We start from the raw sequence: 12,832 nt of genomic DNA, 5'->3' as shown, positions 1-12,832 counted from the left end.
AGTTACCTATTGTAAGTTCAGATCACTCACTCTCCTATAGTCGTTATATTATCCCTTACATCACATTAACCATGTCCCAACCTAGTGCCTATACCGCAGGGCCTTCTTCACTTCCTCCGAGCTCCCAACCAGACCTCTCCTACGTCGCCGATATATTTGATCCTAACCTTAATCCAAATATTGATCCCAGTCTCTTCAACAGCCAACAGACTTCTATCTCACTGATAGAGTCCGAGTTCACTCAACCGGCTATTCTTGATTGCTCTCTCAAACGCGTCGGCCCCGATCGGAGAAAGCAGTTTATCCTCTACGACGCGATGAACAACGCGTCCAAAGTAAAGTTTATCGAGTGGTGGCGTACCACAGTACGCGGCAGCAGTACTGAGACACAACAAAGGCTACGATAGGATGCAAAACACATATTAGATGTCTGGGAGAACTTCGACCAGGTAATGAATTCCCAATTCTTTCCAGTGTTGCTCGCGACATTCTCTCTATTCCTGCAACAGGCGCTAGAGTTGAACGTCTTTTCAATTTAGCACGGGATGTCTGCCACTACCGACGTGGGCGGCTGAGTACGAAGACAGTCCAGGATATCATAATGTTCCGGTATAAAACCCAGTTCGACATTGAAATAGAAGAACTACCCGATGAGGATACGTCCTTGGATTCAATGCAAGAAGCAGACGAACAGAGAGAGGCTAAGCTTACCACTGACATGCCTGAACCAATCAGCGATAGTGAGGATTCCGAGGATAATGATCCTGTTGGACTGATCGAGTATGAGTTTATGATGGAGAGTCAGCTTCCTCGTCCTTCTATAGTGCTAAGTACGCGGAAGCGACAGAGAAGTGAGCTAGTCGACAGCGAAGATAAGAGCAGTCCTCATCTCCCTCATTATGGAGATAAGGGTAGCACTCAAAAGCGCCCTGGTTTAAGAGAAGCAAGGAAGCGTGGCAAACCTAATAATGATCAATTTGTATCGTATTAGTGTAAATATATGAATATAATGAATGCCTAAGTCATTATGCAAAGGCTTCCAAGGCTTATTTCTGACCCCGGTCAAAAAAGTGACAATGTGTCAAGTTGTTGTATAAAGGCTTCTAAAGCTCATTTCTGACCTCGGTCAGAAAATTGACAGTAGTATCAAGTCATTGTACATGTAATCGAATTACTCAAAAATACAGAGAAAAAAATGCACAAATAATGCAGGTCACGAGGTCAAGAAATTCTGCTTACTAAAAAGGCCCATGGGCGCCCACGGTGTCCATGGACAATGGGCCCTAAGGGTAGGGCCCGTCCATGGGCGTATGGATAGTGCCCATCGCCCGCTTACATAAGGCCCGTGGGCACTGCCCACCCGCCCGTCCATGGGCGATGTCGCAGTCTAGGTCATATTATGAATTCCCGTCGCCACCTTTGCTGCCCCGACCTCCTATTCCCCGCTCACCCTCTACGTCTACCTTTATACTAAAACACTTAATACAGATGTCTTCTTCCCGGTTGAGGCCGATTCGACCTCATACGCTCACTACCAAAACCTCGGTAGTAGACTGCGGCATATCCGCTCCAATGGATATCAGATCGATCCTTATATCCGCACTAGTAAAATCTCGCTAAAATTACCAGATCTAGTAATTTTTATGCATATCTCTATGGATTTTAGTCATATGACCTCCTAAATAGGAAGTTTCTTGGCATGTCTTAGCGTGTTTGCTCTGTTTGATATCCATTGGATATCCGCAGATATCCAATGGATATGAGGTCTATATCCAAATCCTCAAGGCTGCGGATATTGGATATCAAAAAATATCCAAATCCGCACTTTGCGGATATGGATTGTGGATATCCGCGGATATTGCGGATCGTGCCGCAGTCTACTCGGTAGACGATGAATCGGGAAAAGTCATATTACAAGACGACTTAAAAACGCGAAGACTCTCAGCAGCCTGCAAAGAGTGTCAGCGTCGGCGGACCAAAGTAAGGACCCTAAATCATATCGCATACTTAGCTGTTAACTTCTTGATGTCTCAAACAACAGTGCAGTTCAGGAAATCCGTGCTTGGAATGCACGAAGCGTGGCTCTATTTGCATATTCGATAAGAGCTCCGACAGGCGACGCAAAAGCTACGTAAGGAAGATGGAAGAAGAACTTTGTTACTATCAGAGGTTTTTGGACGACTTTCTAAGGGCAATCAGGAAATCTAATGATGATGACGTCTATCACATCATCAATATTGTGCGGTCGGGATCATCAACCAGTGGAATACAATCTGAGGTGAACAACGTTCTTACGGGGAATAATTATTCTGCGCCCGCAGTATGATCTATGCAGAACCACTCAACAAAGCTCTGAGCGGATTTCACAGATAGGTCCGATGCGGGAGTCAACCTCATTTATATATTTTCATACTTGCCGGACCTGCAGATGCCAGTACTGTATTTTCTGTGAAAGTACTACAGTTAATTTACGAAACTATCTATCACGTGATGGCCTCTTTCAATACGATAAGGCTTTATCGGATTTTTTTACTATGTGCGTCCTAGTGCCTGTATAACAGATTCAGTCCTCCAAAAGCCTCAGTCAGACCCGTGCAGGCTTGCGATGGTACACAGCCATGATTACGGGACCTCCATTTACGAGCGCAAACAAAATTGCATATTAAATAAAAGTTTTCGGTGGTTGCAAAAGGTTCAGTGCATTGATTTCTGAACGCTTTCTACTATATACAAGCCTTCTTAACTTGAAAGCAAATAACCTAGGTGCAGTAAAATGATTCGCTAGTTACAAGATAAGGAGTGACTAATTTCGAGTGACTAATCTGGGTGGGCCATACCCACATACCGCGACCATCTTCAGAAGAATCTATTGGAAGGATAGTAGTCCTGGCAATGAGAGCATAATGACCAAATACTGACGTAACTCAGCTTAGCTTGAATTCGGAGTCACTCGCATTCACAGAAAACTGCCATGTACACCCGTCTGCGGGGGTCACTGTCAGTTTGATTTGTTGTTTTTGGGATTTCCGAATTCTGCTGACTTTGCTCTCTACCTGAAGCCCTTCTTTTTCTTTGCAAATAGTCAGCAGCCCCATCATAGACCATGCACAGACCAGATGACGAGTTCATCAATCAGTTCAGGGAGAGATTCGGGGACCTTCTGTTGAGCTGCCATGGCAATCGAGGAAGGACCGACGCTCAAGTTGACGTGGGTAATTTAGTGTTCTCTGCTAGCCATGCGAAGGAAGATGAGCCCATCGATGTTATATGCGCAGACAAGGCGAACACCGGTCGTACATTGAGACTAGAGAAGGGTTTGTTGAATCCCCGCAATTTTCATGCACTCGGTTCGATCTCTCCGATGAAAAGTGCTAAAAAGCAAGAGACATTCCATGATCGCAATCTACTGGGGTCGGAAGCGGTCTTTCACAATAAGGCAGGAGACATCAACTCTCCAATGACGCGGTGGACCACAAAGATCTCGCCCTTACTTGATGATATTCAGCACGCCCCACAGATTTCTTGGAACGGGCCCGATGGCTTCACTCCGCTGGCTGAGTCTCAACGTTGGCTATGTGGCAATACATATTTTGGACACACAGATGATATCTCCAGGACTCTTATGCGCCACGATTCTGGATATGCCACAGTAGATGGAGCCGATGAGGATATTCTGGCCGATATTCTCAGTGAACAACCAGACTCAAACTCAGACTTGGCCACATCGGAGGGCCACTTCAATGAACATTGGCAATATAGCGACGGAGAAAAGTATGGATAATCCCCGACATGCTGCATATACAATTTATATTTACTAGTTGTCTTCATAGTTTTCGTTACCATGTGATGCTGCAAGCCCCGACAGCAATGCTTCGGCATGCCGATGAAAGTCCAGTGACATACCTCGATAAAGGTCAAACATACAGCCTCACGGTGGCAGATACTGCGCTGCCCACAAAGAAGGCCGGAATTTTTGAATATAGAACGTTCGTGCATGTGTCCTTCGAAGCAGAAGCTCAAAGATCAAATCCGGTTGCATCTTGGCAGCTATGGAAAGAAGGCCGAGGCTGGAAAGAAGCCCATGAGCGCAAAGGCAAGGTTTTAGCTATCGAGTATGTTGGTTCTTCCCGGGGTGATGCTAGAAACCAGGGACTTCGCCAGATACGGCTCGAAGAAGCTTTTGTTGATGGGTTCTGTGTCACTTGGACAGCTGATTCAAGTGCGAATGTTCATAAAGCTGCGATTTTGCTGAAGTTTAATTTCCTATCTACTGATTTCAGCCGCTCAAAAGGGGTGAAAGGAGTACCAGTCAGGCTTTGTGCAAAAACGCAAATGTTGCGGTCACACCACGAAACTAAAACAATGGACGACGAGCCAGAGAATTGTTACTGTGTGGTGAAGCTCTATCGGGACCACGGTGCCGAACGGAAATCATCGAACGACAAGATACATGCCAAGAAAAGTATTGAAAAGCTCAACAAACAAATCATTGATAAAAGGACAGCCGAGAACTTTGACAGACGAAGTCGCAGAAACACTCTAACGAACGATGGAGAATTCGATATTCGGCCTCAGAAGAAACGCAAGTGGTCGATAAGTTCGCGCAAAGGCCCTATGTCGGATAAAGACCTTCACGCCGAGTTGGCTACAATGGCTCAGGTCTTTTCATCGGCGCGTCCAGTTAGTGTACTTGGTCTTCGTGGTAACGAGAAGGATGATCCGGATCTATACTCTATCTGTTCATCATATGGATCAAGCACCTTAACGAAAGCTGGTGATTTGGGTGATAAATATAGCATGCGTGCTATAACGTTGGTCTCCGAAGAAGCGGCTCCTTTGTCAAACAACACCAACATACAATTGGGTCCCCGAAGCCCTAACTACCAAGAACGTCCGCCCAAAATGTCAAAATTTTCCACCGTGGATTCCCAAGCGGGCTCTCCATCTGCAAATTACTCTAAATTTGGTTCGTACCATTATAAAGCAAACTTTGTTCGTCATTGGCTTACTTTGTCGCAGTTGCATGCTTTTACGTCCAGTTCACTAAAAATGGGAAGCAGCCTGAGGGCTACCATTATGCAATATACCTTGCGAATCGAACTTCTGGCGACTTGAAAAGCAAGCTTGCGGAGAAACTGCAGATCGATCCATGTCTTATCACTCGTGTCATTTGTGTCAATAGCAAAGGCTTGAAGGTCGTGGTGGATGACGATATGGTCCAGCAACTTCCAGAGGCGCAGGTCATGATTGCAGATATTTGTCAACTCCCGTGCACAGACATGGCTCCCTCTAGCACAGGTTACTCTGAGGCGGAAGTAAAGCTCGTGTTCTAGTTGCTCTGAGTAAGCAGCAATACAGACACCCCTGGCAAGGATATTCCTGGAATACACGTAAGGAATACTCGTAGTATAGATCAGTGTGTCAATTAGTTTCGGATAAAAGTAGAGGTGATGACATTAGTCCTGGGACATACATAAGGTAAACCCCAAAATAGACAAGAATGGTCAAGATATCAGACTACTGTAATTTACGGTGACATCGAAGATACTACATAGGCAAATGTGGGACCGGAGGGAAGATATCTTTGCGGACTAGTGCGCTTGAGGTGGGGCCTCGGGAAATAAAGAGAGAGATTTGAGGCAAAAATAATTTCGAATATTCACTGTATATTTCGATAGTCACCGTTTTATTCCCAAAGCCAGACTCCAAACACTCCCTAGACGATAGAGATTTAGTTACAGTATCTTATAATGACTTACTACACCCTGAAATGCAAATGTTCTGACGCGATACGGCTAAGCAGTGGTCTTTTCTTGAGTAATGCCAATCCGTATTTGGCAAAGTTGTAAATCGCGCTTTTCTAAGAAAATACAACCCAACCTATCACTCTGGTTGGCGGTTTCATCGTCTACTTAACTCTCGAAGCTATTGCATACAGTATTTGCGGGCATCTCCCAAATGGCTGCTCGAGCCGGCTTCCATCAAGCAACTCAGTTCCTACCGAATCGAAAGCACCAGAATGTCGCAGTAGCATGCTTGCGCCTGCTACGACAAGACTTATGTAGCTTTCTTGAGACAAACCCCGACAATAGGCAAGAAGGTTTATTCAAAGATGCCCTCCCCCACCTCGACATGATGAATCTTCTAGTGATTTCGGTAAATGTTCAAGCTCTTTCAGAAGCGCATTTTGGTCGCTACACCTTCGTGCCGAGTCAAAATCGATCAAAACAGCCTTTGAATCACGAATAAGAAAGTTGAACCGGTTTGTATCTCCGTGTTGGATCCCCAATTGATGTAATCGAGACAATGTCTTCCGGCAAGACTCTAGGTCCTGAGGGCCAGCATGCCGGGCATTCTTGATACGTTCCATCAAAAATCCGATCACACGGCCATCTTCCGTTAGATGGCCAAGGAATCGGGGACCAATATCATTGCCCTCAATCCATTGATAAGCCGTGGTCTCACTCTCTAGATATGGGATCTCCCATTCGAAGCGAGCGAATTTAGCCACAACCACGTCATCGAGTAAGGGGCATTTGACTTCATAAATGCCCGTTCGCAACTTTTCTCCTACCAGGATGATTCCATCTTCCGGGCCTCCGTCGTCGTCTATAAAAGAGACTACAATTCCACCAATATGGCAAAACTGGGATTCGAATCACTTTCAAATTCTCCTCTTCGCCTGTTCCCTGTTCTCTGCCAGTTTCTTTGGTTTATGAGTGCCCACAGTCATCACATCCTAAAGAGTCTTTAGCCGTCTCTTCACAATATATGTCAAGCGTGAGTTTTCCCTTGTACTTTTTTTTCAGCCACGGAATTGCGCATGATGCCTCACCCGACTGGACGCTGATTGTCCCCCTAAGCAGCCCTTTGGAGACGATCCCTTCGCCATGGCCCTCTTCTGGCGAGGCGCAGCAAGGCAGACCGTGGACTTTTTCGAATATGAAACGCTTTGATCCAATGGGAGAAATGCCGCATAGACCGTCGGCCTTGCGCGTGACTCAATGATTTCCGTTGTGGATGGGCTGGTGGATCTTCGTATCGGCAGGCTGCGCTTTGTCTCATGACTCTTGTCAATCCAACCTACTCAAAACGCTCAGAAGAGGCAGGGGGCAGTAGGCAGGTATAAAGGGTCGTTGGAACTCCTCAGACCGAGAAAGAGGCTGACTATCTGTTTATGGTTCCTTCTCTTCTATTCTGATGCATTGCGTCTGAGAGTTTCCAAATACTACAAAAAAAATCGGTCCTGCATTTCTCAACGATTACGGCTCTCCCAGGACTGAGCAGGTCCAAACGGAGGAAGAGTGTGAGTAGCTGCCCCCGTCCAAGAGGGTATGGTATGGCTATACAGTTAATGAAGATCATGCAATTAGAACAACATTAAATACACGGAACAAAACATGTACGCAACTAATCCTTGATCTCTGTTCGCCACTCCCTCAACAGTCACCAGTGATACTAATGGTGCAACCCCGTAGACGAGCACCATGGTCAGTTCCACAACCAGAATATCACGGCTGTGGCGATTTTCCTTCTAAAAAAGAGGCGCCGTTTGGTGGATCAGTGTTGTGAGCGATAGACTTCCGTCTAGAGCGGGTCGATGACCTCCTGGGGACGACGACGCTAGTTGTCATTTGACTAGCTTCATGCTCTGCTGCCACAAAAAGCTTCTGTGAGCTCCTCAATTGAATAAGGTGGGTTAAGGGATCACGACCGCCATCTTTGACCAGCGAGATACAAGGGAACACAGTGAGGATGTTCATGTCTCGAGCACCCTGATCCTGCCTATCTGGGAGCGCACTGTCTCCGGGGAAGTGAAAAGGCTCACAGTCGGCAATCTCGAAATCAACCAGCTCAAACTCTGTCTCGTATCTCTGCTGAGCTCGTTGAATTGGAAGCCAAAATCCGGCCGCTTTTTGGACAATTTTCTCTATACTTATGCGAATCGAATCATGTTGGGTCTCTGAAAGCAACGCCCACAAGTATGACGATACATTGCGGATCACCGTCTGTATCCTTGTCTGGCGAATTCTTTCTTCGGCACTGTGATCAATCGAGAGAAGAATACGTCGGCAGAAACTTTCCTTCTCGGTATTATCCTCAGCGAGGTGACTGAGGACTCCCTGGATCTCAGAATCATCCGGTAAAAGGTAATTAGGCCGGAAAATGTATTTGCAAAGTTCCCTCGACAGGATGGCCATTGTCATAGCTAGACGCATTCCTTTAGCTTCGAGAGAGTTTGAGGGTACCAGAGGGATATTATTTTGTGCAATTTTAGTATTTTCTTTTCGAAGCTTGTCCCAGATCGATTTGTCCTTTTGATCAAACGATGAGTGGATATGGTCAGAAAGCGGGTTCAGATAGAGGCATACCTTCAAGACTTCCTCATCAAGGTCCTCTCTCAAAATGGCGAATACCTCGCTTGAAGCAAAGACCCATAGATCTGAAAAGCTGGCCGTTCTGGGTGAGATCAATTAGCATACGAACTTTGCCAAATGCCCACAATGCAGCTCACATTGAATTTTCGTCAAGCTCCAATTGCTGAACAGTGAAGCTTTCTAGGTTTTGGAGTCGGCCCTTGGCTCGCTTGTAGTGCTTGATCCAATGAGGCCTTTTCAGCTCCTAGCTCTTCTATGTTCTTCTGCGCTGATGAAAACATTGATTTGAGACTTGATCCAGCAGTCTTCATCCTGTCAATCGTCTTGTCTTTCTCTTTTAAATTCTGTTGGAGTGTGCTGATGTCCTTCGCTGATTGAGAAACTTTGTCGAGCTCTAATGAGTATGATGACTTGATGCTGTCTATCTGCTGGCGGAGACCTTGTACTTCTTTGGAGTATTCGGTAAGACGTTTGTCTTTCTGGTTAACTGATGCACAAAGTGACTCGACGCGGTCAAGAGCGTCTTTTTGCTTTGCCTTCTCGCCCTCATTGGCCGCAAACATTTCCTCGATAGCGACTCGCTTTCTCTCCTTCAGATCGAGCACTTGGTCTTGGGCTTTCTTCAACTCTTTGTCTCTAGCGTGGACTTGTTCACGCTGGTAGGCGATTTCTCCAAGAATGGCGGACACGGTTTGGGATTCAGGACTTGAAGCTAGCATTCTAACTAGTTTAAGAAATTCCTTAAGACCATCGCTGTCAACTGATGAAGGTGCAACACATTGGCTTGCATTTGAAGGGCTTTGGGTGCTGGGAGACATGATGAGAGGCCTGTGTTGAATTCTAATAGTGAGAGGACTGCCAATTTGAGGAAGCAAATTTTTGCTGGTCTGATAATGGGAATAGCAAGAAATTCTGACACATTTATAGTTATCTTTCCAGAAGACTTGCCAGGAAAGTACTACGGCCGACTGTTACATTAGAGCGGGTGTCCTACGAAAGTACGAGGGGAAGTTTTTTGAGCCTCATAATTCAAGGCGCAAGAGAAGTGATGCCGTTTTATGCGTGCAAGAGCAGGGAAGACTTGCAACGTGTTCTCGATTCTGTGGGTTCAATGTATGCGAGTCATTGCATGCATATTCTGTGCATCCATGTCTAGCTACGTGTATTCAGGAATATGGTCGCCTCGTTGGGGCGACTGCATCTCTTGGCGCTCAGCAAGTCAAGTGTTCATTACAGTATTGATATGGCACTAGCAGTCGAGCCACCGCGAAACCATTGAGTGGACACGTACTTTGGACCCTATCATTCTGAAAGTGAGCACAAAAGGCCAGGGTGTTTCATGCCTGAGGCATCAGTCAACTAGCGCCATGGAGTGAGTACTGTAAACGGCGGACCTGTGAATTACTGTATCCGGTTAGTTTTACCTCTCCTATTTTAGCGCCCTAATACACCGTCACGTAACCTCTTCAATGCCCTCCGACATAAAAGACCCGTCTTCGCTGCTTATCCTCCCTCTCACTTTTTCATTCTTCCTACCTCGCAATCCTCGACGATCGCGCCCTTCCAGGTGGTGAGCAGACCTAAACAACGGATAATACCACCGGCATCGCAACATGTCCGGACAGATGTCTCTTGGTGTGCTCCCACTCTCTGAACCAAGATTCACCCCTTCAATTCAGATGACACAATGCAAAGTGAACGACGGTTCCTGGTCGCCAGTCCAGCTGCATGTGAATCAAAGGAAGGGAACAACCATGTAATTTGCAGAGTCTGGGAAGAAACGATCTTAAACATCAATCCCAGCTAAGCCTTCAGAGTGGCCTGCAGTGGTCATACGCGAATTCATCGATTCTCTTGAGTCAGGCACAGAGGCTAATCTCATAATTATTAGAGATGATCTTGCTCCTTTGGACTCGGCATCTAACCATATCGTGATTCACGTTGACGAGGATTGTGGCTATGATGAGACGGAGCAGCCTGGTTCTGTTGCCGACACTGAGATCATGCCTACACTAGAGTTCTGGGAGAATTTAATCGATGGAAGCTTTCTTGTGCCAGCAGACGAGGGTGCAACCGTTGACTTGACGTCTATCCTTACGCTGACCAGATTGCAGCCCGCGAGGACCCAGAAGAGTCTCAAATCCTCAGGCAATCCTCCACAAACTGCCTTCACTTAGATGACAACGCATTGAAAGTGACCAAGAGTACTTTCCATGTGGAGGACTGCCCTGTCTACGAAGATTTAAGTGTGATCTAAACCCGTTTCCCTTATTTTCATTCAGGAGATCTGGGCAGATTCGGTTTCATACATTGGCTCCAGGATTTGCGCGGTATAAAGTTAAGGTGGTGGGTGGTTGGGAGGGACGGTAGTCGTTGTTTGCTATGGCCTAAGTCAGCTGGTCCTCCGGTTTTCCTATGGAGGTGAAAAATATCATCACAGCCTCCAGAATTCTTCTATTCATCTGTCAATCCAGCATAACAAAATGCTCAAATCATACTCCTGCCTTGACCGGGAAAGGCCATATGGCTCTCGCCTCTTCTGCAGATTTCTCCCCAGCAACGCTTTCAATGTACAGAGTCAACAATTCCTCATTCTGCGTCCTCTTCTCATTCACATCCAATCCTGGTGCGACCCATCCTTCCGCATCAGTGTCAAGGCATTCTTGCGCAAGAGCCTGAATCTTATACCAAGCTTGATACTCAGAGAATTGGCGATCGTGCCTATCGACCTGCTCCTGCGTAAAGGATAAAGGGCATTCTCCAGAAAATCCAAGGTCCGACCAATTCTGAAAGAGTTCTATCAAGCACGCACGAAGCGGGAGGACGCCAATTTCGGAGACTTCCCCGCATCGAAGGAATAACTCTCGGAAGACACGGGGTACGTTCATGGCCCTATGCGCTGGTTTATCCTCAAGCAAGGTTGAGATCTCATAGGCCTTTGCCAACTTTACTTGTGACCATTCGCGCATTGCAAGCATCTTGCCATCCTCATCTAGGGTATCGAAATCATCGCGCTGTTTCACCTCAAATATCCCCTTCTCGTAATCATAGTTCTGCGGGGGTTTGAGAAAGACTGGCCATTGGGCCTGGAGAAATGCAGGGAGAACAGAAATCGACTGGAGGTCGATGAGGGATACTATTCTTGAACACTCGTCAGAGGCGACGAAAATGTTTCCCATATGAAGATCGGTATGCCATAGAGTAGGCTGGGAAGCTTCCCCTTTCAATATTTTGTTCGAGTCTAAAAGTTCCATGACACTCTCTGTTGCTTGTAAGAGTTCAGTTTGTTCTTCGATATCTCCTTTATAATAGAGTGCTTGATCTTGCTGGCCGTTCTTTGATATTCGTAGCATTTCGCGCTTTGCAATAGAAACCCCGAGGGTTGAAATTGAATACCCTATGAACAGTTAGTATATAAACTGTCAAAATACGCAGGGGACTCACAAGGTCCTTGATCAAAGTCCAGACTTGGATCAGGATTATATCCTCGATCACAAGAAGGTCCAATACAGAAAGATGGATCAAGTTCATCATCAAGGGGCTTGTTTGGTTGCTCTATATCCGTTCGAAGATACAGTCCTCCATAAGCAGGGAAATGAATAGCTGATAATTGAGCCTCGATCTGGGTCAAGTTTCTGATTAACTGTAGCTGATCAAATTCGGCCATACTACCCCAAACTTGAAACAGTGGAACACCAGCGGCTTTCTCCATGATGATATATTCTGCACCGACAGCATTCGAGTTGTTCGAAGACCAGGCAAGAACACGAGGGACAGGGATGCTAGTGTGTTTTCTGACTGTTTTATAGGATATTAGCCACTGGAAGTAGAATTATACCAATACAACGTACTGTATTCGAGAGCGCCGACTTCACCAGCTGTCGTTAAGGTGGGCGGGCCAGCAATGTGACATGGAATTTTTGCTATCACTTCGGATCCATTTTCCTTTCTCATCAAGAAAGCCTTGCTGAAACCTCCTTCCATTTTGTCAATAGCTGTGACCTGACTGAACTTTCCGCCGACTGTTGCAGTAGTATTGCAAAGCTCATCCACATCGAATCGGACATATCTTCTGTTTAGCTGGTATTCTTCGTTGGCAAGAAAATGGCCATTGGTGTAAGCGAAAAGCTCCTCCTGTGTAATGGATGCACCTATTTGAACAATCAGAAACTGAAAGCGGCTGCTTTTGCACCAAACCCCTTTCCCTTCTTACCTCGACATGTTATCGATAAAGACGATCCAGGTCTGCCATATCGATGTGTAGTAAAATTTCTGAGCGCTCTTAGCATTTTGAGAGCAAGTGTTCAACACACACGTAAAAGAAAGAGGTGATAGAAGGAATGCCGGCAGGGAACTCATGAGACACTTCGGGCGGTATGGTAGATGAGTCAGCAGTCTTAGCGTCCACCACAAGGGTCCACCACGGGTCCACGCCTACACCTCTGAGATCATAC

At 46.2% G+C, this 12,832-nt stretch overlaps 5 protein-coding genes across 5 annotated transcripts; 3 read left to right on the top strand and 2 right to left on the bottom strand.

Moving 5' to 3' along the window:
- Positions 1 to 2,989: 2,989 nt before the first annotated feature.
- Positions 2,990 to 5,467, top strand: N7487_004314 (uncharacterized protein). The gene is made up of 3 exons (XM_056872061.1): positions 2,990 to 3,771; positions 3,831 to 4,966; positions 5,020 to 5,467. The coding sequence occupies exons 1-3, from the start codon at positions 3,104 to 3,106 to the stop codon at positions 5,331 to 5,333; spliced, it is 2,118 nt and encodes a 705-aa protein (XP_056729781.1). The 5' UTR covers positions 2,990 to 3,103; the 3' UTR covers positions 5,334 to 5,467.
- Positions 5,468 to 5,958: 491 nt separating this feature from the next.
- N7487_004313 (uncharacterized protein) lies at positions 5,959 to 6,249 on the top strand (the record flags this gene model as incomplete). The annotated part of the gene is made up of 1 exon (XM_056872060.1): positions 5,959 to 6,249. One exon carries the CDS (start codon positions 5,959 to 5,961, stop codon positions 6,247 to 6,249), a length of 291 nt encoding a protein of 96 aa, XP_056729780.1.
- A 1,262-nt stretch (positions 6,250 to 7,511) lies between these two features.
- On the bottom strand, positions 7,512 to 9,196 carry N7487_004312 (uncharacterized protein; the record flags this gene model as incomplete). Its single annotated transcript, XM_056872059.1, has 3 exons — positions 7,512 to 8,460; positions 8,516 to 8,611; positions 8,658 to 9,196. The coding sequence occupies 3 exons, from the start codon at positions 9,194 to 9,196 to the stop codon at positions 7,512 to 7,514; spliced, it is 1,584 nt and encodes a 527-aa protein (XP_056729779.1).
- An 869-nt stretch (positions 9,197 to 10,065) lies between these two features.
- On the top strand, positions 10,066 to 10,555 carry N7487_004311 (uncharacterized protein; the record flags this gene model as incomplete). Its single annotated transcript, XM_056872058.1, has 2 exons — positions 10,066 to 10,108; positions 10,182 to 10,555. The coding sequence occupies 2 exons, from the start codon at positions 10,066 to 10,068 to the stop codon at positions 10,553 to 10,555; spliced, it is 417 nt and encodes a 138-aa protein (XP_056729778.1).
- A 315-nt stretch (positions 10,556 to 10,870) lies between these two features.
- N7487_004310 (uncharacterized protein) lies at positions 10,871 to 12,667 on the bottom strand (the record flags this gene model as incomplete). Its single annotated transcript, XM_056872057.1, has 4 exons — positions 10,871 to 11,775; positions 11,823 to 12,176; positions 12,230 to 12,529; positions 12,592 to 12,667. 4 exons carry the CDS (start codon positions 12,665 to 12,667, stop codon positions 10,871 to 10,873), a joined length of 1,635 nt encoding a protein of 544 aa, XP_056729777.1.
- Positions 12,668 to 12,832: the final 165 nt, after the last annotated feature.

The sequence above is a fragment of the Penicillium crustosum genome (genome assembly GCF_028827405.1).
Source record: "Penicillium crustosum strain IBT 35664 chromosome Unknown utg000002l_segment0_segment0, whole genome shotgun sequence".
Classification (NCBI taxonomy): domain Eukaryota; kingdom Fungi; phylum Ascomycota; class Eurotiomycetes; order Eurotiales; family Aspergillaceae; genus Penicillium; species Penicillium crustosum.
The sequence above is the reverse complement of the archived record's forward strand: the minus strand, read 5'-3'. Positions and strand labels throughout refer to the sequence as shown.

Bases quoted from the DNA above. Each gene is read 5' to 3' on its own strand.
- N7487_004314 (XM_056872061.1), top strand. From the start codon at position 3,104: ATGCACAGACCAGATGACGAGTTCATCAATCAGTTCAGGGAGAGATTC. The intron at 3,772-3,830 runs GTATGGATAATC...TTGTCTTCATAG, and splicing joins CAATATAGCGACGGAGAAAA to TTTTCGTTACCATGTGATGC. The intron at 4,967-5,019 runs GTTCGTACCATT...ACTTTGTCGCAG, and splicing joins TGCAAATTACTCTAAATTTG to TTGCATGCTTTTACGTCCAG.